This window comes from Coffea eugenioides, chromosome 3 (assembly GCF_003713205.1).
Source record: "Coffea eugenioides isolate CCC68of chromosome 3, Ceug_1.0, whole genome shotgun sequence".
Lineage (NCBI taxonomy): Eukaryota > Viridiplantae > Streptophyta > Magnoliopsida > Gentianales > Rubiaceae > Coffea > Coffea eugenioides.
Window position 1 is genome coordinate 44,283,407 of NC_040037.1, and position 24,961 is coordinate 44,308,367.

Consider the following 24,961-nt stretch of genomic DNA (forward strand, 5'->3'; position numbering starts at 1 on the left):
TAGGTAACTATCCTGGTACAATGTAATAAGTCTGAGTTGTGTTTTTCATGGTACTAAAGAAGCATTAGATATTTACATACTGTGCCTCTTTTATATCTAGTCCAAGCAAATTAAATGGACAGCTATTAAGCTTTTGTCATGTTTAATGGTCCCTTTCTTTGATTACACTATGAAGTCCATTCTTCTTTTCTTAGCTCCTTAGACACATGATGAGCTCACAGAAAATCGTTATCAAGCTAATTTTGAAATTTGATGGAATATATAAATGAAATGAACAATTAATTTCTAGCAATAAAGAATTTCAAAGATTCATTGAGTTCTTCAAATGAGTCGTTTTGGAGTAAATAACTAGATAGTTTCAATCTTTGGGCATTTGATGGGTGAAGCTAGTGTGCTCTGGGCTATCATTGCTCTTATTCAGCTGTATGATGGGACGATTTCCAGAATGATTAGTGCAACAATTTCATTTTTCTCTCAGAAAAGATGTTTATGAATAAGTGCTATTGATGAATCCTTTCACAAGGCACACAGAATCTAGAAAATAGATAATAGGAGAAAAGAACAGACTTACAATATTAAAACATTGCATATTTGAGATGCCACACTAATAAAGAGTACAAGGCGTTCTGGTGGGTAGAAAGATAATAAAAATAGAACAGATACGTTAGAAAATGCACTCAACAAAATAATTACGGGAGTCGAAGCTCTTTTCTTCTTCTTTTTTTTTGTTTCTAAATTTACAAAATCAGAAAGATAAGCATCTTAATTACCGACCACTGGAGAGAATGGAGTCTACTACAGAATGTGAGAAAGATTTGTCAGTGGAAGTTGCAAGTGACGATGTAATTTCTTCAAAGTCAGGATGGGCGAAGCCAAGGCCAACAGCAGAAACGCCCACGGCTAGAGATGATAAATCTGGCAAGGCTACTGATCCCTCCAAGTACAACAGAACTTGTCTCGTACTTGGCCTAAACGTTGGTTCTGAATGAGAGCATAACAAGCCCAGTTTCAACACCAATTCCGCTTCCTCTTTGCTCATTACCCAAATTATGATCAACTGCCTGGAGTATACAACCTGCTTTCCAGCACGAAAATACCCAATCAACCAAAATTATATTCTCTTCTGGTTCTGTTCAGTGCTCATTGTGGCCATCCCAGTCCTATTATGCTCAGGGGCAAGGTAGCCAAGAGACCCTGCTACATGGGTGCTTTGAGGAAGAGTTCCATGATCATATAGCCTTGCCAGGCCGAAATCTCCTAATCTTCCATTCAGTTCACCATCTAACAATACATTACTGGCTTTTACATCTCGGTGGATCACTACTTCTCCCATTCTTCGTGTAGATAGTGTAATCCTAATGCTACACCTTTGATGACTCGAAATCTTTGGCTCCAGTTGAGGATGTACTTTGGTTGGTTGTACAGAAACTTGTCTAGACTACCATTGGGCATGAACTCGTATACCAAAAGTAACTCTCCTTTACACCGACAATAACCCAAGAGCGGTACTAAATTTCTATGCCGTAAGCGCCCAATACTGACGATTTCTGCAATAAAACCTCTCATTCCCTGTCTTGCTTGATGAGAGACCTTCTTGACAGCAACCTCAGACATGTTTGTCTGCAAAACGCCTTTGTAGACCTGGCCAAATCCGCCTTCCCCTAACAGCTGTTTTTCTGTAAACCCCTTGGTGGCAATGTATATATCTTTGTACTTGAACCTGTGAGGTCCATAGGCAAGCTCCCATTCTTCCAGCACTTCTGCAAATTTCCACTTCCTCCTTAAATAATAAGCTACCCCAAAAGCTACAATCAACAGCAAAAGCATGGAAAGCAGGGGCAATCCCACAGTGAAAAATCTAGAAACTTTCTAAGGTCCCAACCGAGGTAGCTTGGGGAGCCGAGAGAGATCAAGCGGTTGCACATCACCATTCATCTTGAAGCTCCATCCAAGTACAAAATATGCTATCCCTATGTCGATTGGACTAGTGGATGCAGAAAAGCCAACATACATTGTTTGCTGTAAAATTGGCGACAGATCACATGACAAAGACAAAAGAGGAGTATTTGGTTTAGCAGCTGCTATTGGAGCTAATGTAACATCGATTCTCCCATCCACCCCATCGTATTCCACCCAAACTTGCATCCGTTTACCGCTGCTAAGATTTAAGTTGTCAAATGAATTCTTGTTATTATCTTGGTGACTTGCTGGCCGGGATACAGTGGAGTTCAAAGAGTTAATATCAATACCAACATGGTTGTCATTGATATCTCCAAATTCTTTGTTTTGGTGATTATCAAGCTCCACTGCAAAAACGTGATTTGTTCGATTTCCATTAGTGCTTTCGTTGAAGAGGCCTAGGAACTTTGTGGAAGGCCCTCCTGGAAGGTCTCTTGTTGGTGCAATCACGAAAGCCATTCCCGCACCAGGTATGCCTGGGACATCAGGTACCATGGCAAACACAAATTGGGTGGAAAAGGAGAAAGCTGGACTATTAGATGTGCTCTTGAAATTGATGGGATTAGGATAGAAGGCATGCCCCGTCTGCAATCTGGTGGTGTTGGTTATTTGTAGGAGGCCATTGTTGGTGATTTTGGCTAATCCATCCAGACTTAGGTTTGATCGTTGAAATCCTTGATAGATGAACCCAACATGGTCAGAAGCTGCTGCCATGTGAACTAGAAAATAGGCTAAGATTGCTGTTACAAGTCTGAATGGCATGGCTGTGACTCGGATGCCAATTGCTAAATCCTTCTTGATTTTGCAGCCTATATCTTACGATCTAGCGTTGCAATCTTTTCACACACCATATTGAACATAGAGTATGAATAGACTTTAGTTTTCAAGAAAGTGAAGTTTGGGATGGGACACTCAAAAAAAACTTGTGATTCCTTTTCCGCCACAGTTCTCTGACTCTCCCGTTTTGTCGTTGATATGATACAAGTCCCTCAGTGCCCCGGTTTTATAACCATGCGGAACTATTCAATGTTTGTCAGTTTGTGAGTATTAGTTTCTCTTTTCTTTGTGAAAATTAAGGTTTCAAAACTACTGCATTAGATAGTTCTGAATTTGGTAAAAGCATTATGTTATGTGAATCTTTCTCAAATCCCTACAAATATGTTATTTTAAAAGGGCTAATTGCAGAAACCTCCCCTGAGGTTTCTGACATTTGCACTGACCTTCCCTGTGGTTTGAAAAATTACACCGACCTCCCCTGAGGTTACTAATCCTTTGCAAATTCAGTCCAAACGATTAAAATATTGTTTTAGGGAGTGAAATTAGAATTTTTTTACCAAATTTGTCTTTTATACTATATGTCCAATGAATGACAAAGTACTACAAATCAATTAAGAATTAATAAACTTTAAGGAGTATAGTTTATAAGCAAATACACATTACCTATTTAAAGTACCGGCTCTTTATGGGTATTTTACTTTCAAACATTTAATTTAATACAAATATTTACGCTCAAATACAGATTTATATTTACTTTCAAATATTTAATTTTTGTTAAATACAAAAACTACCAATCTCTCTTCCGTAAAAATATTAATATAACATTTTTTTAATTTTAGTTATAAACATTTATGTATTTAACATAAATTAAATGATTCAGCATAAAATGCCCATAAAGAGCCAATACTTTACTCATGTAATAGATGAAAGCCATAAAGAATTAATACTTTATGAGCCATTTTTTTTAATATTTAATTTATATTAAATAAATAACCTACTGATTTCCTTTTTGCAAGAATGTTACTGTAACACTTTTTCAATTTTACTTACATACATTGATATATTTATCATAAATTAAATATTTGAAAGTAAAATACCCGTAAAAAATCGGTACTTTAAATGAGTAATGCGTGTTTGTCCATAAAGAGCCGGTAACTATTTAAAGTACCGGTTCTTTACGGGTATTTTACTTTCAAACATTTAATTTAATACAAATATTTACGCTCAAATATAGATTTGTATTTACTTTCAAATATTTAATTTTTGTTAAATACAAAACCTACCAATCTCTCTTCCGTAAAAATATTAATATAATACTTTTCAATTTTAATTACAAATATTTATATATTTAACATAAATTAAATGAATAAAATGCACATAAAGAGCGAATACTTTACTCATGTAATGGATGAAAGTCATAAAAAATTAATACTTTATGGGTCATTTCTTTTTAAAAAAAAATATTTAATTTATATTAAATAAATAACTTACCGATTTTCCTTTTGCAAGAATATTACTGTAATACTTTTTGAATTTTACTTACAAATATTGATATATTTATCACAAATTAAATATTTGAAAATAAAATACCCGTAAAGAGTCGGTATTTTAAATGAGTAATGCATGTTTGCTCATAAATTATACTCTTTAAAGTTTATTAAATTTTAATTGATTTATAGTACTTCGTCATTCATTGGACATGTATCACAAAGAGCAAATCTGATAAAAAATTCTAATTTCACTCCCTAAAATAATATTTTAATCGTTTGGACTGAATTTGCAAAGGATTAGTAACTTCAAGGGAGGACAGTGTAATTTTTCAAACCATAAGGGAGGTCAGTGCAAATGTCAGAAACCTCAGGGGAGATTTCTGCAATTATCCCATTTTAAAATTGACAGCAGGAATCAGATAAACATAACAAAGCCAAACGACAAAACGATGCATAAATACTGTAAGCCCTGATCATGCAAGTCGCTCTTGTACTGAGATTAAATTGTTGTCCACATCCGCAACCGAAGGTTCGTAAATATGTGTGAACACCCTTTTATAGTAGTTCAATACGAAAACAGGGCATTGTTGCTTAGAAACAATTGTAGAGAAATTTGTGCTAAAGCCTAACAGTGAACTTTACTTGTCATGCATAATCTTGATATATGACAATCCATTTATGTTGACGAAAATGCTGGGTTGAAACTCTTTTCTAGGAATGAGGCAGGAAAAATCGCAAAAGTTGAGCTTCCAAACCACCTCGTCAAAGCTCATAACTATCTATAAATATATTCTCAAAAAAAAAATTGTGATTATTATCTGAAATGTTAGCGCAATTTGACTTTTCATTCCAAATTTAACCTTTGATAAATATAATATGGTATTTTTTGCCATCATTTTTTGACCAATTGCAGTGTGTAAATGGATGAATGTTATATTTGATAGTTTACTCTTTATTACCGTGTTTTCTAAAAAAATTATGTTTATATATTGTAATTTTTTTAACATTTCATATATCATTTCATATACTCTCTCCGTTCCATTTTGATAGTCCTGTTTATTTTTTCACACAGTTTAAGAAAAAGTAGTTAACTTTGTTGGAAAAGTAAATTTAAATTGTTATTTTCCTAAAATACCCTCACATTAAATATGGTACAACTTTATGGGAACTTGAATTGATGGTAAAAAAAGAATCAACTCTCATTAAATGGGGTAGGTTTATAGTAACAACAACTTACATTGAATAAGGGTATTTTAGGAAAATTAAAATACAACTACATTCTTCAATTGGAAAGTGGACTACAATTTGGGACAGATGAAAAAGGAATACAGGACTATCAAAGTGGGACGGAGGGAGTATATTGTAGTTTTAACATTTCATATATCATTAAATCATTGTTCCGAAAACTGTACCTACCATCTTCCGAATTCTTTTATCCATGTCAAGTGTAGATAATTTAAGCAACTCTGTATAAATATTGAATAATTAAATTAGACTACAAGCAATTTCCAGGATAATTAATCAATAGACTGTGAGGGGGTCGTTCATTTTCCTAAATCATTTAAGAGTACTGAATTTGAGCATGCATTAAAAGCATCCTGCTACATATCTGTGGTTTCCTCGTCACTAAAGTATCACTTCCTACGTGGACATCAAACCTTAATTTATTGTAAAACCTTAATTGAAGTTGTGTGGAAATATCAAACTTCAATTGAGGTTGTATAGGAAGTATTTAAGGAAATATTGGAATGAATAGTTCAAACTTTATAAGTTTTATTAATATAATACTTATTTAACATGATAGTTGTCGCATCATTGCTCCATCAAAATGAGAAAACTATAGTACACTATGGCAGTGTAGTGCGCGTGGGCGATTTATGAGAAGACCTGCTGGCAGTGGAGGACAAGAATGAATGGTCGTGAGGATAGGAATGGGTGGAAAAACATCACGTATTCTAGAAGGATGGTGACGTCGTGGTGGAGCATGGAGAAGGGGTGGCGGCGTAGATAGAAGGGACGGAGAGAAATTGGTTTGCTGATGGCGTTTAATGTTAAAGGTTAATTCTGTCTTTTCGTACAGAATAACTCTGATTTTGTCATTCTTTTAAGGGAGAATTGTAGTTTTAGTCCCCAATGTATTACCCATGCACGGAACTAGTCCTCAATGTATTTCAACAAGTAAGTTTGAACCCTAATCTATCCAATTTTGCGTAAAATTAGACAATTGACAGATTCCTTCCAATTGAGCAACGGAACGTGGCGCGTGCTATCACAGTACTAGAACGTGCAAGTGGTTCCAATTTTGCTGTCCCCTGCAACGGGGCAAAAAGGAAATAAGAAAGAGGAATTGATAGAATGAGGGTATATAACAGGCGGGAGGAATCAGAAAGAAAAGAACCACACACCAAGTGATCACAAGCCTCCTCCTTCCATATCTATCAACAAAACACATACTGATGATGGACCCAATTGCGTTGAGACCAGAAGTGATGAGGGACAGTGCCAAAGCAGTCCGGTTTGAAGCAAAACCAGCGAACTATTTTATGCTTGGACTATAATACATGACAGTATTGATGCCAACAAATTGTTGAGCCACCTGAACTGTAATCCCAGCATATAGTCCCCTCCGGAAAACAGGATAACTCAAGGTTTGCCTTACTTTTGAAAGCAAGCTGCCTTCTCCTACAAAACCTTGTTGGGCCATTTCCTCATCAACTGATGATTTCAGGGCCTGCATTTCCTCCTCAACTTCCTCAGTAGGATAAATCCTCTGTAATATGGATTTGGCCTCGTCAACTTTACCCTGTTTGGCAAAGGGGAGTCACAAATGACAAAAGGCAAAAGTAGATTGAGGCGATAAAAATGTAATCGAGTAAAGAGCGGCTTCTCTCTTTATGCATTGGACAACAACGGAGCAAGAAGATGGCCAATTCTTACATGGGTGAAAGCCAAATTGATAAGATAGGAAAGAAACTGGCCTCCGGTAATTATGAAACCATTTGTGCTAACAAGAGCACCTCTGATTCTGTGGGGTGAGGCTTCCGAAATGTAAAGAGGCTCAGTCATGGATGCCATCCCAACCCCTAAGCCAACAAATATTCTCCCAACAATGATCATCCAGGAGCTTGAGAAACGCCCATAACGATAGCTCCAACAAAGAAGAGAATATCAGCGGCCAAAATGGAGATTTTGCGACCGAATTTGTCATTGATCCATTCGCCAAATGCAGCACCAAGAATAGCTCCTGCAACAGCCATGCTGACAATTGTCTCCTGAAAATTTTTGAACAAGAACAGTTTACCTGGAGTAGTAGTAATTGAACAAGGAGAAATTCTTGAGAGAGGATGATGGAAAGTGGAAGAAAGTTGTGGTACCTGGAGCCATGTCTTCCTGTCAACAGCTTTGAAGTCATCTCTAATGTAAAGGAGGGCACCGGAAATAACTCCTGCAGCAAATTAGGGATGCAACTTAAAAGAGGCGAATAAAAAGGGATGCAATCTTCTGTGAATGAAGCACGAGGGGGGTGGGTGGGGTGGTTTTCTGGATTGCCTGTGTCATAACCAAAGAGGAGACCTCCAATTCCAGCGGATAAGGCCAATCTCATGATGTAGGGTGCCTTCCATATTGTGCGCCAGCACTTCGTGAATTCAGTTCTGCCGGCTTTTGAGACTCCCCCTTCAACCATCTTGATTAAATTTTCTTTTTCTTCTTCAATGTTGCTTGTTGCAGAAGAAGAACTCAGGGGCTCTTGGAAAATTGCACTAAAGAAAGAAAGAAAGGCCGAAAAAAAAAAAGAAAAAACAGAGAATGGTATGTGAGTTCTGAGATGGGACTGACCAAAGTTGGCTTGAATTATTCTTCTCCTCTTTCTCCTTCGGCCGCTTCTCCTTTTTGTGTTTAACTTGGAAGAGAGCAAGGTGACCGCCTTCTCACCTCTCTCCGGTCCGGAACTGGAAGCCAACGTTACAGAATTCTTGAGAGCAAGGTGACCGCCTTCTCATCTCAATTTATATGTCGAGCAAAGATTTCATAATGGATGCCTTGAATATTAGTACACTTAGTGTGTGGTTCTTTTCTTTCTGATTACTCCCGCCTGCTATATACCCTCCTTCTTCCAATTCTTCTTTCTTATTTCCTTTTTGCCCCGTTGCAGGGGCCAGCAAAATTGGAACCACTTGAACGTTCTGGTACAGTGAGTGCATTGCACGCGCCAAATTCCGTTACTCAATTGGAAGGAATCTGTTAATTGTCCAATTTTACGCAAAATTGGATAGATTAGGGACCAAATTTACTTTTTGAAATAGATTGAGGATCAAGTCCGCGCTTGGGTAATACATTGGGGACTAAAACTACAATTCTCCCTTCTTTTAACTGGTTTGTTACTTTGACATCAAAAGTCCAAGGGAAAATGATTTGTTTAGTCCCTTGCATCTTGACAATATTTATTTTGTATCCATCACTTTTAAAATGAAGGAAATTAGTCTCTCGCATTCTAAATAAAGTAAATTAGTCCCAAAATAATAGTCTGATATAGATTTTAAGAGTAAAATTGAAATATCACTTTAGTTTCTTTCAAATCTAACTACATCTGATCTGCACTTGACATTAAATCAACATAAAAAAGAAAAAATTGAAAATTATAGCAAAAAAAATAAAAACCATCCACGTAAAAAATTAAAATTTTTTTGAGAAAATATCATTAAATCAACGTAAATAGAAAAATTATAATTATAATCTTTAAGAGAGAAAATTAAAATTATTTTCTTTTCAAGAGAGAATTATTTTTATGTGAAAATCGTAAATTTTGTTAGCAACAACCTGTTATGGAAGGTAACTGTTCTATAATTGCTCATTGATATATATTGTTATTTTCAACAAATGCCTTGCACACACGATTTTTTGAGAATCAGTTGGTTCGCATACAGTGTGACTTAATGTACTAGTCAATCACTATGCTAATATGACTCAAATCTAGCACCTAACCTTTTCCACGACTAGACTATTCGTTTATGGGAAAATAGGGTTTCAATTAGTCATGTCATTTTCGGGCTAAAGAAACGTAGAGGATTGTATTGGGGTAGGGATGGGGGACACCACTACCCCAGTCCTATATATGCTTGTTTGAACCTCACTCGGTTCTTTCTTTCTCTAGGCATTTATTTTTTAAGTAGGAATTTTTAATACTTTGAATTTCAGATTGAGTTCTAATTATTATTTTCTTAGTGTTTAACATTACAGCTGATATATGGATTGATATTTTTTCTCATAAAAGATGAATTAAGATCAACACCTGTAAAAAACCGCTGAAAAAAAAAATTAGGAACCCTGGGTTTGGGCTCGGGAAGGTTTTAATTTCTGGACCTGTCAGAGATAACTTTTTTATTTCTCTAATACAATGCATGCTGCTCAAATGTCAATGGTTTTAAATCCAAACCCTTTCCCATAATCTACACAACCCAGTTTCCACACTCAAAATCAACGTCCAAACTGAAGATCCAAATGTTGCTCCAATATAACAAATCAATTCGCCATTGTAATCTCTTTCATTTATTCAGTATTTTCAGCGCGAATCACATGAATGAGTTTCAGATTAAGAATACTATCTTACGTTTAAAAAAAAAAAAACCATTGGTCAAGCCATTAAAATTAAGCTGAAAATCATAGCCACCCTACCATAGTTTTCAACTTCATCAAAAAATTCAAACAATAACCACTACAAACAATAATTGTGACGATAGTAACACTGGTCTTAGGGTGGAAAAACATGATGGATTCTAGAGGGATGGTGATGCCGTGGAGGAGCATAGACAAGGGCTGACGGCGTATGGAGAAGGGAAGGGGAGAAATTTTTTTGTTGAATGTTAAAGGTTAATTTTGTCTTTTAGTACAGAATCGCTCTCGCGGTAAAAAATGCTTTGTCATTCTTTCAACTGATGTTTTACTTTTACATCAAAAGTCAAATAATCCCACACTTATTTAAAAAATATTTTGTACATTATTTTTAAAAAAATGTATTTTAACCTTTTTTTAAAGAAAATCTTAACTTGTGTTAGCAGCAACACATTATGGTAGGTAACTGTTTTATAACTACTCATTTGTATATATATATATTTTTTAATTTTCCACAAATGCCTTGCACACACGTTATTTATGGCTCAAATCTACCACCAAACCTTTTCCACGACTAGACTATTCATTTATGGGTAGATAGTGTTTCGGTTTCATTTTCAGGCTAAAGAAATGTAGAGGATTGTATTGGGGTGGGGATTGGGGCATTCTTCTTCATTCCTATACATGCTTATTGAACTTCATTCGATTCCTTGTTTCTCTTGCTATTTACTTTTTATGTAAAGATTTGTAATAGTCTGAATTTTAGATCGAGCTTTAACTATTTTTTTTCTTCGTATTTAATATTATAGTTGTGTATTTGGATTTTTTTTCCTCATAAGTTTAGTTATTACTTTTAAAAAAAGTTGAATAAAAATTAACAGCTGTGACGAACCGTTGGAAAAACAGGACCGGGGTATGGGCACCAGAAGGGGAGACTTTTTAAAGATTGGTAGTGGGCATGAGAAGAGACCAGCCACATTGAATTTTTTTTGTTATGTGGAGATGTTTTCAAGATTAGGATGTGGAAGTGGGATAGAAACCCGCCACATTAATTTTTTTTTTCTTGGTCATACGAGGATGATATACATTTGCCAACCGTTTGGTTGGAGGATTTTGGGGGAAGGCAATGGGTATGACCATCAATGATTGTCATTGATAATGTTTGGAACCCTACAATTACAATGGTAATGAATCTAGGGTACTGGAAGATCAAAAAGTCTTCAATGGCCATTCCAAAGAGTTCGACACTTTTGCCTTGATTACCGACCAAGCCACAAAAATAAAAGAAAACAATATTCTTAGGCTCCATTGCACACAACTCTCTCTCTTTGTTGATACTTCTCCAGCCACATTCTCACCACCCACCTCCCCGTGTTTCTACCTCCTTGCCACACTTTCTCTTAAGCCATTGGCTCTGCTCCGACATAGGTCAACCACATGACCCAACTTAGAGATGGGACCCAAGTCAGCCATCGGCTCAGCCCCTTGCTTCTTCTCTTTTCTTATTGATTTCGCTGATGATGGTTGAGGGCTTCTTAATTTTTTGGTTGATTTTTGTGGTTGTGATGTGATGGACTTATACATGAATAATTATGTGTTGCAACTGTCAAATAAAACTAAATTTAATTAAAGTGATCAATTATAATTTGGAATTTAATAGATTTAATAGGATGTGGGTCTTTAATGTGTAGAGATTTAAGGATAATTTCTATTTTTATGATGGATTGAAATAGGAATCCAAAAGATAACAAGAAAATTATCTATAAATAGGGTTATGGCCCCTGAATCACATGTATCTTATTGTCGTATTTTGGGTACCACAAAATAATTATTTTCTGATATCCCATCGTCACGAAAATTATCAAAAAGAAAATAAAGGGCTCTCTTAGGAGATCGGTGAATACGTGTTGAGTTGAAAAGTCACCCGAAAATGGATTCAAGTACTAGTTAGTCAATATAAATTCAGGTACGTTTCCGCAATTTTGCGATTAATTTATTTCTTAATAATCACCATAAAGATTTTGGATTTAATAGATGATGATTTTCACCAAAAGTTAATATAAATAACTACTAACTAGTGGTATCAGAGCTAAATATGATTGATTATTGGGAAATAATACTGATTTGATAAGTCGTAATTTTCAAGTTTTTTTTAACTACAATTATTTTTGTTTTGATTGTGCCACGTTGACAATCTTGAATTGTGGCTTTAAAGTAATTTAATTGATTATGTTTTTGATAAAGTCGCTGTTCAATTCATGTGGTGATTTATGCTTGGCTTCGTGGCTAGTCTCTCTTTAAAAAAAGAATGCATGAATGCAATTTATTTTGAAACATGAACGAAGTGGCATCCAGAATCACGGTTGCTTGTGCCCCGATTGATTGTTCAATTTTGTGAAGCTCTTAATCGGTTGGCACAAGTGACAAGTGATGATATGTAGGACCCACAAGCTATGACGAGTGCGAGATACGCAGATAATAACTAAACTCAATTCACAATTAAATTTTACATTTATAAATTTTTAAATATCCCACACGCGATTTTTCGTAAGTATACGAGTTATAAATGAGTATAGAGTATTAAAGGTCGAACTTACAAGAAACATTGACAATTATCGATACTACTATAACTTCTCTATTATTTAAACTATCAACAAATTAAAACAAATAAATTAAGCAATAAATGGATAGACAAATACAAATAAAAGTTCATTGGGTAATCGAATTCCTACTTATTCATACTAGTACAACTCCCTAACCAAATGAATCTCAAAATCTCGACTAAGTTATGACGTAATTCCTAATATACGTGATACTCGCTTTCACCGATATACCAACTATACTTATAATTAATTCATACCTACTTTTATGATTATGAAATCAACTACAAGTTCATTAACTTCTATGAAATTACATGGAACAAAACCACAAAAGTCAAAAAAGTGTATTTCTACTTTTGTGGGTGTATTCCCTAGGTTAAACACTTCTATAAACTAGTGTCAAATTTCAATTCTCATTGTAAGTCTAATACCTTAAAATGATCATAATCAATGGTCAGGTAATCATGATTATAAGAGCAAAAGTGCGAAATAACTCAAACAAGATAATAGCATCAATTAGCCAAGAAATCAACACCAAACAATTATATAAATTTCAATCAATTACCTAAGACATATACTTTAAATCAACATCATAAACACAATATCCAAATCTTGCATTAACAAATTAGAGTTCAATACAAAGATAAAAATGTGAAAAAAAAAAAGAAAACCCTTGTCACTAGATCTTCTTGACCCTCTCCTTCTTCATATCCCTTAACCTCCTTGTTAAGCCAATACAAAAATGGATAGCCACAACTAGATTCTACTACACTAACCTATACCAAAACAAGAGAAAATAAAGAGAGTTACATTTGTTAAGGGCATGTTTCTTGCCTCAAAGGGCAAGACACAACCCTTTAGTTATTTTTCTTGTCTTCCAAACTCTCTCTCTCTCTTCTCTCAAGCTAACTTGAACTCAAAACTCCCAAAACTAGAAGAAATAGGTAGTATATATTATTGGTCTTTCATTATTGGAGCCAAAATGTAAAAAAGAGAAACTCCTAGAACCCTCAAAGGTTGTTTTCTTCCATATCCCTTCTTTCTTGGAAACTACTATTTCTGGGCCAATGAGTGGAAGAATTTAGAGCTAGCGCACCTCACTTAGAGAGATTAGTAATATAATTTTACAAATGTAAAGGACGAGAAAAATATTTGTAGTATTTAATCTTGTTGGTTACATAGTATTTTTATATATCAGAAGTTAACGTGAACTTAGCTCATCAAATCAAGTAAAAAAGAAATTAATAAGTAACATCTAGATCAGATTTTGAATCTACATATACCGACTTCATATATGAGAAGAAAATTCAAGCAGGTTCAAAGCTTCCTTCAATCCCAAAGATGAACTTGGCCAAGAAAATGTTCCAACGGTTTTCGGGTGAAAAGCGTCCATTCCCATACACTTAGTGAACAAGGAGCGAAAATTCCATCATTTGCTGGTCGTGCAAATTTGCTAGCTCATTTTTGTGATATCAAATGACCGTGGGGGCCGTCAAACGGACAGGGCATTTCATTTTCGGGTCAGTTCTTCCTTGAAAATGTTCGAGCTGAGCCAGTTCAACTCAATTTTTTTATGGTAATAAGTAATAACCCTATTTTTTTCCCCACTCACACCCATATAAAGTGTAGATAAAAATGTAGTATAAGCTTTATTTAGAATCTGATTATATAGATGTTGATGGGCTAGTTTAATAAGTGTCTGATAGAAACCCAATTTTTTTTTTGTTTTGCAGAAACTTGCATTGTTTGCAGAACATAAATACGGTGCTATGAAAAGCTAAATCAGAATAATTGACTAATTAGGCATGACACATGATAGAATTTGAGTTTATTTTGAAATGCAAGAAGAGCCTGAATTTCACTGTGCTTTGCCTGAAAAGGGTAAAAGTAGTATTATCACATAAAAAATAAAAATCCACATACAAAGTACAGCCAGAAGGTTGATGGGATAGTTTAATAAGTGTCTACCTTAATGCTTGAACAAGAGTTTTTGTGATATTCTGACCAATTCCAACTTAGATATGGCTTATGTCCACTATTTCAAATCAGACCTAAATCTCAACGACTGTATAAAGTTAATAAATATAATTGTTTACGGTTTTCTTCTCTTTCTCTTCCTTTATTTGTCATTGGTGCTATAATATGACTATTTACAAGTTTCTTCCTTTCTCTTCTCCCAGTTCTCATTGGTGCTACTTGTAGCTGAAGGCTGAACAAATTAAGAACAATTAAAATATTCATGAAAAGATTCAAGGACTGGGATTAAAGTTTTAACAACTAATTATATTAATCAGATGCTAGAAAAGGTCATTAGTCATAGAACACTAGAACTTCTACGTTTCACATTCAAGATGAAGAAATGTGAAGAACAATATGAAGCGTCAGATGCAGAAAAGCAATTGAAAAAAAAAACCAAGGTAGAGCACAAAATCGAACTAAAACAAAAGACAATCGAATGGCAAAGTGAAATCACTGCAGCCTATTTCACTAAAAAAGTGCTGCACGAGTAACTTTAATAACATAAAAATTTTGTACAATTTCTTGAACAAATAGTATCACCAGATTGTCATTCATTTCACAGAGTCACTAATGGAGCTGCAAGCGATGTAACTAAAACAAGACACAGAAGCTAATCTTTTTAAGAGTCACATCAACCAATTTCATATACATGATAACCAAGTTAATGGATCTTTATTCATTTAAGGGTTAATTCCATTTGGACCCCTCAAATTATGCCCTGAATCCCACTTAACTCCCTAAACTTCAAAATGAGACACTTAAATCCCTAAACAAAAAATACCGTCTCACTTAAGGAAATATTTTGACGGAATCTGGGGTGTCGTCAGTTTTCCTAGAGCGTGCAAACACGCTCTATTAACCGAAGGGCATAGATGAAATTTTCAAAAAAAAGGAAAATAAAATGAGCCAAGAGAGGGAAAGTTTCCCGCCATATGACTAATACCTGTATTGTGTTTACATGACCCGATCCAAATCCATATAATAAAAAGGGTCGGATGTGCCCTAATCAAAATGAGAACAAATTGGGACTCATCAAAGGGGAGGGGAAGAATGAAGAAAGAAGAAAAAGAAGCACGCTACGACAAAATAAGGGCAGATGGTCAGGGAAACTTGTAATTGTGGAAGACAAACACTACTGATGACATCATGGACAGACACAAACCCAGGAAGACGATTTGTGCAATGTCCTCAGTATAAGGTAATGAACAAGATGTTTTTGTAATTTGGCTTACTGTTGGAATTTAGGTGGTTTTGTGAGTAGTTCGATGATATTGTGGTATGAAATAGGAATCGGGAGGCAGTAAATATTGGGACTAGGTTGATCCTGAGATGTGTCAAAGGTCTAAAGAAATAATACCTGGATTGTTATGGTCCAAGAACAAGATTGCAGCTGAGGTCGAGACGTGGAAGGAGATGACCAAGGTACAGCAAGGAAATGCGAGGAGGTTGAAGATGTACTTGATGCTTCATTGGGGTGTCATTTTCCTGTGGCTCTTTTTCTTCAAATCTGGGGCAAAAGGTGAAAATGAAGTTGGAGAAGAAGCTGCCCTATGATGTGGGAAATTATTATTTTTGCCTAATGCTGGGATCAAAGGTCATTAGGAGGTAGGTTATCCAAGTTTCATAGTTGTAGGTATTCGGAATAGGTTGTGTAGTGAACTATGTACATAAGTTGGTTCTGGTGTTGATACTGCAATACTACAATGGATGAGTGTTTTTGCTGGTTATGTAATTTGCAGTATCAGCTTTTACTTTCGGATGTAATGCATTATTAGTGGAGCCTAAGTGTACCCTTGTACCAACCTGGGATTTAAGTGTCCCTAACAAGTAAAATTGATGTATTTAAATGATCCTTTTAGAAGTCTATTTATAACTGAAGTATGTCTCAGCATTTATATACAATAGTTCCTGTAAATTGTCCCCTATTGTCTTATCAAGTTCATTATAACATGGTACCAACCAGGGCATTTCGTAGAGAAAAAGGCAAGCTTAGCCTTACACGAATAAAAAAGAGTAAACTGTTACTACTAAAATAGTCACCATTTACAAATATAGAGCAGGTTGTGGTTAGTACTATCAAAAACTGCTCATCGTTAAGCACCAGTAGCAAATTCCAAAAGTAATTCCCTAACACCAAAAGCAATCTGTTAATTCCCTAACGCCAAAAGCAACCCTATTTGTTCTTGGCATTTAAATTCCCTAAACTAGCATGTTGGTTCCCATCTCCATGGAGCTGCACATTGTCAATGCCAGTTGAATGCTTGTGGTGGCCTGCAACCCTCTGTAACATAGATAAGTTAATGCACATATTACCCCTCCAAGTGAATGGTGCTAGCGGCAGTCCCTGTGCAAGATGGAAATTTGCAGATAAGTCCTCTGTGTTTCTCTCATCTAGGTATGATTCTGGAGCGTTCATTGTTACTCCGAGACTGTGGGAATAAACTATACCTGCAGCATTGGAGTTCAACTGCATTCATTAAACAATAACAAATGAATAAGAAAGTGATTAGGCAAAGTAGCAGTAAATTTAAGATTGTATTCAGCCACTTGACTTATGTGTGTACTACCAGTAGCCTCCTTCGCAATCACACCAGTATTGGCACCTTCTATATATGGGTTAGAGGGCTTATCACCTGTGTGAGTAGCCCCTTTCAAGCCAAGTTCTCCTGTCATATCAAGTTAGTTTCTAAATGTCCACTGTCAATATTTGCAATTGTTTTTACTATGGCCATATTTATGACAAAATGAGCATTTTCTGGCTTTTTTAATAGCTGGTTGTCCTTCAGCACCAGTTGGTTGATTGGATGGCTCATCTTGGGGCATACTTGATATGCTCTCTTGGGGATTCGGTATACCCACATCAGCAGTTAACCCACTCTTAGATGGCTCTTGAGCAGTTGAATTGTTGTTAGAAGGGAAGCCAGATTGGAGTTCATCTCCTGCAGCACCATGTGCCATACTAGGCATCCCATCTTGTGTAGTAACAGGTTGCTGGGTAGCACCTGTTTCATTGGCAGATTTCTTATTAGCTGGGCAGCTTCTCTTATTGTGGCCATACTTCTTGCACAACTGCAGCTCATCTTAGTGCCAACCTTGCTCACTTTGTGAGGTTTATTTGGATTGACACATGATTTAGAAGTTGCTGCCTCTTCACCTGGACCCTTTTTTTCTCATTTTCTTGGGTCTACCAGGTGATCTTCCAAAGTTGGGAGGCTTCATTGGTGGTAAATTAATGTGCTCCCACAAATTTGGCCATTGATAGGATTTAGATGGGCTCATAACTTGCCACATAAGTAGTCTTCAAATATGTGTGAGATACATGTTGCTTAGGTTGCTCATGCCTTCTATTAATGCATGCAACAACATGACCGCAAGGAATTCCTCTCAGTTGCCACTTGCGACAGCTACAAGTTTTGCCAGCCATATCAACAACAAATTGCTCACCAAAGGGACAAAATACTTGATACCTGTTTGTCCCCGCATAAGAGGCAATACACATGCATTGATCCTTTTTTGCTTTCTCAAGTATCTCAAAAATTCTCGGACAAAGGAGACCTACAACAGCAAAATATATTTTGTTAATTTCAACTGTAGTTATAAATAAGGGCAGCTAACAATCATTGCATTAACACATCAACAAAGATGACAACAAGGTACTTAACCTTCATGTTTAGCCATTGCCTCCCTATTTATCTCCATTCTCCTCAATAAATACAGGTAAATGGTCTACAACATGCCTATTATGGGTAGTGATCTAGCTTTTAATAGCACGACATTGAAGGACACACACATGTTGTTAACCAGAATGTCACAGTCCAAACCAACCCTAAAATGAGATCTTGACCATGTTTTAGGGTCTTTGTCAGCCAGCCATTGATGTGCAAGTTCAGATTGTTGCCTAAGCAACTCCATTTCACATTTGAACTCGTTCACATATGATGCCCTTGCACATCTCCACAACCTATCTTTTAGTGCCAAGCCCCTATGACTGAGTTTGAAGTTGGAGTACAAATGTTGAGCACAACACCTATGTTCAACCTCCGGGAGTTTGTCTCTAACTGCTTGGACCAATCCCTATACCAATCCAAGTCAAAAGCAGATAGTTAGTTACAATATGACAACAAGGTTTAATAGCTAATTAGTAAGTCTAGGATGCTAATTTCAGTTTTCATTTACCTTTTGTTTATCAGTCATTATGCACCAATTCTTTGAATTTGAAATTCTCAAGTCCTGGACAAGTAATCCCAAAAACCAACTCCAGTTATCATAATTTTCCACTCCTACCACTGCTATTGCCAAAGGATACATTTTATTATTCGCATCCATGCCGACGGCTGTCAAAAGCTGTCCACCGTAAGGGCCCTTTAAGAAGCACCCATCCATTCCAATCCAACATCTACATCCTGCTAAATATCCCCGTTTCAATGGCTCTAGACACATATACAACCTCTTGAATCTAGAAATTCCTTCATCATCAACCTCAGACTCTACAAAGACAGTAGACCCTGGATTTGCTTTTCTCAATTCTCCACAGAAGTCTTCTAGCAATTCATACTGTTTCTCATGGGACCCTTCAATTGCAGCTCTAACTTTTCGCAGTGTCCTGTATCCTTGTTTTAAGGAAAATTCTACGTTGAGCTCTTCAGTCACTTTGGTAAGTAGCTCATGTACATTCATTGAAGGTGTCTTTCTCACCTCATCTAGAAACAATTTACTGGCTAGTCTTGAGGTCATATTCTTGTTATGGAATACTCTACCACAACTATGTTCATCACTCAGTGTTTTAATTTGAAAAGTGCTCTCACCTTGCATTTTTGAGCCAACAATCTCCCACCCACAGCCTCTACATTTCACTCGCACCCTGTTTGTGTCATTCTTGGTGAAGTAAACATCCCTCCCATCCATAATAGCTTGTATTCTAACTGCCAATCTGAAGATAACCACTGATGTGAACTGCTGGCCAACAGTAAATTTAGCACTTTTCATATCAGTTTTGTCATTGAAAACTGGAAACTTAGGCCTCTTATTTCTATGGAGCCCAGATTCTTCATCTGAGTCACTTTCACTCTTCAACTCTGCAGAAGCATCTGATTCATATTCTGATTGCATGCCATCAATATTTATCCCATCAGCATCCTCACAACCATTGTCTTCGACTGCCTTTTCTTTTTTTCTGCCTACTTTCTTCCTTGTTTTCACATTTGGGTTAGAAGGCTCGGCTTCATTTTCTGTGGGGTTATAGCCGAATTGTTGCCCAACATTTATGCATTCATCCATGATATCAGCTTCGTCTGTTGCCATTTCATAGTCTGAGTCCTCTAGTTTTTCTTCAGTAGGCATGTTTTCACCTTCACCATTATTATTTTCCATTGCCTCCTTGGGTTGATCATCACCTGGGTTGTCATTTTTGCTTCCTCCAGCAGGTTGCGCTTCACTATCTTTGCTACTGTTATTTCCCTTCTCAGCATTCACATCAACTTTATTGATGTCATGTTTCTCCACTGGTTCCCCTTCCACTTCATTACTATTGTCAACTCTCGACTCTCCAAAGGCAGCTTTTTCTTTCTTTGTTATTTCATCTTTTGCTACTTCATCATCAGGTCCCCAATCTTCTAATATCATAATGTCACTATTGCCCTCATGTGTGGTTTCATCTTTCCTATGTTGATTTGACTTAGCTTCATTGTATGCCTGCTGGGTATGAGGCATCTGTTTCATTGCTCCAGGTACAACCCTTAGATACACCTCTGCGACTCTATTATTTGGTAATGTATTCACCATTACCTCGCAATCTCTATCACATAAGCAATAAAACAGCCCTGTGTCCAATGGCATCCCTGCTACTCTACAGTGCCATAAAAAACCTGAGTCTTTTGGGTATCCAAGTTTCCACGCACATTTATCCAACATTACCAGGGACCACTCGTCTGGGTTGCAGCCGTCTATATAATCCACCTACCCTCCTAAGTATTGTATATTGGGAGGATCTGTGAATTCACCTTGATGGTGTATTTCCAAAGTGAATGGTTGACCGAAATTTGCTCCATTACCACCATCTATTATTAAAAGCAAGAATTTTTTAATCAGAAAAATTAATTTAAAAATACTCCAGTTGTACGATCAGTACCCTAATGTCTTCAATGGAGGAGCATTAGGATTCCAACGAATGAGCATTGGGGTTCCAACATCACAAATTTCCAGATCATTTTTTAAATAAAAAATTTTCAAGTAAGTACATTACATATTTAAATATTTTCACAAACCCTAAGTTTTCACTAATCCCTAACTTCATCAGTCTATTTATCATTTTTCTATCTCAATACAAATCCCGACCCATCAACATATTGCAATTGCAAACCACCTAATAATATTAAATTGAAATTTAGAAGGTTCTTACCAGTTTCCATCTTCACATTCCCTTTTTTTGCCTTCACTGCAGATGCCTTTCGATGCCCTGTCTTCCTTCCCATATCACCAGCCATGAATCCCGATCAATGCTAGATTTTTGTTTTTTGTTTTTGCTTTTCCTATTCCTATCCTTCCCGTTCTGTTCGTCCCCTTTCAGACGGATGTAGCAAAGCAAATGGTTTCTTCATTCAATCTACTAGTATTTACAGGTGAATTTACCTTCATGTCCTCGCCTTTTTCAGTCACTTGTCTCGGTTAACAGAGCGTGTTTGCATGCTCTAGGAAAACTGACGACACCCCAGATTCTGTCAAAATATATCCTTAAGTGAGACGGTATTTTTTGTTTAGGGACTCACTACAAAAAAAAAGATTTCTAGTGACAACAATTTTTGTCAGGAAAAGGTACGTGTTTTGTCAGGAAAAGTTTTCATGACACCAACGTCGTCAGAGAAGATTGGTCACCTATACGCCGTCGGCAAAAGGTTTTCCCGACAACTATTGGAATTTTCGTCAGGAAAAGTTTCATTTTCCGTGACGCATCATCAGGAAAGGTAATAGTGATGATTTGGTCGTCAGGGAAAGACCTCATATTCTTGACGAGCCTTTGTCGGGAAAGACCCTGAACTTTGTCACTAAATTTTCAATTGTCAAGAATCTAAAACCATCTAATTAAACTACAGAGACTCCTGTTGTGCCGTGTGTGCATGCAGATTGCAGACTAATGCTTCATTTGAAAAACCAGCAATGACAAGACAAAGTAGACAATAAGAATACGTCACATATTACTTTGAATTGGAGCATGGGACATGCAAACAGCTTTCAAAAGCAATTGCTCCTGATTTCAAAAGCAATTGCTTTGAATTGGAGCACTCCTGATTTCTTTTACACAAGACAACGAAAGGTAGAAATGAAACAACCCACAAGCAGAACCAAAATAATCATATGAAGCTACATAAATAAAGAGCCACATCCATCCATATCCTTACAGGACAAGAAAATATTACATGACAAAACAGGAGGACAAAACAATGGCCTCTTTATCACAAGCGCAGGGTTATATAACATTAACACATCTGCGAAATATTGATAACATTATTTATAAACAATGAAGTTTATTTTTACTTTCATGTTTACAGAAAGAATAAAGAACATTACAAAACAAATTTTTACTTCCAAATGCTTACACAATGAAATACGTCTGTCCTTACTCAACAAGGATAAAATAAGGAAGACTATTATCCATGCTAAAGGCTGCCTAGTTAAGGTGGAAGACTTGTTCTGTATTTGGCATTGGTGAACCATTGTAGCTCTGAAGGACTTTGTCAACTGCTGCATGAGAACTAAATTCCACAAATCCATATCACTCTGACTGACCAGTCTGCTTATTGTGAATGACTTTGACGGAAATAATCTGCGTGATTTTAAATGTTGAGAGTAAGTTCAACAAGACCATATAACATAAGAACATGACCGAATAACCATGAAATTTCGTCAATTTTATTTGTACTTGCATATTACAAACTAATTCAACTGAAACAAGTGCAACAAATTATCACTGTATATACCATTAGGAATCTGAAAAGAAAACAGAGCACCTCGTAGTAAATCAAAAAGAGACTAAAACTCATTTGTCATAGCCACTTGAGCTAAGATCTAGCAATTAAATTTGTTCTTTTGCAAAAGATAACAAACTGCCACTTTGTTAAATTGTCGACCTTAAGAATTTCTTACAAGTCCAAACCTTAATTGTACTATGCAAGAAGCCAAACTCATGCCCAATGACAACATATGCCAATCATTCCATTATAAAACCATGCTCCTTTGACTACCACAGAATCCTAGTAAAGTAGGCCAACCGAGTTACATTAAACATACATGTGTTATCGGCAAGTTTCAGAATCCTTGAACTTACAGCCTCATTCTTGCAAGTGCTTCACTCAACCTCACTACAGCTTCCAGCTGCCTCACAGTGATAGGTATTGCAGCTGCTTCCTCGGTTTCATATGCTTGCCTCCTCATATCTACAAGATAAAGAAAAACAAAAGCAAACAATGAAAAACAATCTAAATATCTTTATCTAAAACTCTGAGACTTGGGGACCTTGACCAGTAGGATTTGTTTGCCAATCACATTTCAATGAATGTTCTCTCAGCAGCCCTTTCAGTGAGAGTACCCAAGTCTAAGTTTACTATGCTCTCTTATTTTTCTTATTCATACTTTATCAGAAAATGACTCAAGTCTCAATATTATGAAAGAACAACTTTACTCGTAGAGTGACACAAGGAACTTGTTGCACTGACTTAAACTGATAGAGTATTTCTATGTGCTCAGTTTTAAACTAAACAATGGAACCCGTGTCTTGAACTACATTGTCTGAGTTTCTAGAATCAGAAAAATGTCTTCTACAGTATCTGTTTTCACAACTTGGATCCAAGCAAAACAGATTTTACAAAGTACTTATTCTTACTCGAACTAGAAAACTAGCACAAAGATCACCGTTGTGCAAGTTGATTGAGAATTACTTATATCACAAATAATAGAGCAGTATCCTCTTGCACTAAGCTCTAGCACTCATCATCCTCTCTAGTCTAATTACTGAGCACGTAGCATAGCCTTTTAAAATGGTGTAGAATTGTGAATCAAATTCTCCCAACTCCTGCAGAAACACCCACTACCAACTGCAAATGCCAACTTATAGCTCTAGTTCATAATTTGGCATGTGATTTGCAATTTGGTCACAGGTTTACCATTCAAAATTGCACCTTTCCTCATTTAGTCGGAAACTTATCTCAATGCCATATCTACATGTGAAAGAAGATCTAGAATAGATACCATAGAAAACGAGAAAACAAGTGATTGCTATGCTTATTACAAGCAATTCACCAAGACAACACCAAAAAGATACATAAATCACTGCCAATTACATGAATCAATTTTTTTAGCAACAGTTGCAAATACAGAAAATGAGCACGAAAGCAAAACAAACGGTACATTGTTAATTTACAACAAAAATAAAACGTCAATTTTCCTTATCTGAAACACTAACAAAAACTAACACAGTAGAACAAACTAAAATCAAGAAACTAGAAATGTGACAAGAATGGGCATAAAAAGCATGATCAAGCAGAGCCGAAATTCAAAAATCCGAAACTACGAGCGAACATGAAAAAGAATGAAACACAAAGTTCAATCGAAGCTTCCCAAATTGCTTTTGCCAACGAACATGAAAAAGAATCCTTTTCACCAAAAATCAAGATTAAGATCAACACAAGTATCACACCCACAAATGAAATCCTTAAAGCATACAAAAATCCAAAAGAAATTCGAACAAAGCAAATAATGCACCTACGCATTGAACTTCCCTACTAGCAGCCTTGACACCCTAAAATCGTCACCAGAATCAACCAAATCATTAGCATCCCCAATTGAACTCAATTGTATAGTGAAGCATCCCCAATTAGCATCCCCAAATCGTTATCAGAACCAGAATCACTAAGTTTTATACTGATTATATCCCCGGGCACAAGAACTGAAGCATCTTCCTAGGTTTTGACGAATAGAGAAAGGCAGAGATGAATAAAATACCCACTATAAAAATAAAAAAATGGAACCAATTAAGGACAAAATTGAAGGGGGATTTGGAGAAAGGGAACCGATTCAAGACAAATTTGAAGGATTATTTGATTTTTACATCACCTTAAACCATCGTGTTGTCTCTCTTGTTGAAAGAGATGAAGACAAGTTCGGAGTTCGTTGTCGTTCTTTGTTGTTGGAGATGAAGACAAGTTACAGATTTGGAGAAGTGTTTCTTTGTCGTCGTTGCTCCAAAAGAAAGAGAGATGGAAAAAGTGTTTCTTTATTTCCCGGTTTCTATTTTACAAGTTAATGTCCTTCTAAATTCTTTTTTGGTCCAAAAGGAAAAAAACTGGTGGGAAAAAATGGTGGGAGAACCAAAACTTTTCCTGACGAATTGACGTGGGCAAAAGTAGGGAAATATGTTTAAAGTAGCAGTGCCTTTTGAAGGATATTTGCTTGACGAATTGTCATAAAAGGTGTGATTTTTCTGACAAATAAGTTTGTTGTCAGGAAAAATTTGTC

At 36.2% G+C, this 24,961-nt stretch overlaps 1 protein-coding gene, 1 long non-coding RNA gene and 2 pseudogenes across 3 annotated transcripts; 1 reads left to right on the plus strand and 3 right to left on the minus strand.

The window, feature by feature from the left end:
* Window positions 1-766: 766 nt before the first annotated feature.
* LOC113766719 lies at window positions 767-2,673 on the minus strand (annotated as a pseudogene).
* A 3,769-nt stretch (window positions 2,674-6,442) lies between these two features.
* On the minus strand, window positions 6,443-7,911 carry LOC113766720 (annotated as a pseudogene).
* Window positions 7,912-15,551: 7,640 nt separating this feature from the next.
* On the plus strand, window positions 15,552-16,009 carry LOC113766721. Its single transcript, XM_027310883.1, has 2 exons — window positions 15,552-15,653; window positions 15,773-16,009. The coding sequence occupies exons 1-2, from the start codon at window positions 15,552-15,554 to the stop codon at window positions 16,007-16,009; spliced, it is 339 nt and encodes a 112-aa protein (XP_027166684.1).
* A 5,789-nt stretch (window positions 16,010-21,798) lies between these two features.
* On the minus strand, window positions 21,799-24,722 carry LOC113767046. Of its 2 annotated transcripts, none has more exons than XR_003467844.1 (3): window positions 24,560-24,722; window positions 22,776-22,884; window positions 21,799-22,274 (listed from the first exon to the last, which is right to left on the minus strand). It is a non-coding gene; the product is annotated as an uncharacterized LOC113767046 (long non-coding RNA). The 2 variants fall into 2 exon arrangements; XR_003467845.1 differs by having other exon boundaries at window positions 22,739-22,884.
* Window positions 24,723-24,961: the final 239 nt, after the last annotated feature.

Excerpts from the sequence above, each read along its gene's own strand:
- LOC113766721 (XM_027310883.1), top strand. The coding sequence starts at position 15,552 with ATGGTCAGGGAAACTTGTAATTGTGGAAGACAAACACTACTGATGACA. Across the intron at positions 15,654-15,772 it reads TGCAATGTCCTCAGTATAAG|GTTGATCCTGAGATGTGTCA; the intron begins GTAATGAACAAG and ends TATTGGGACTAG.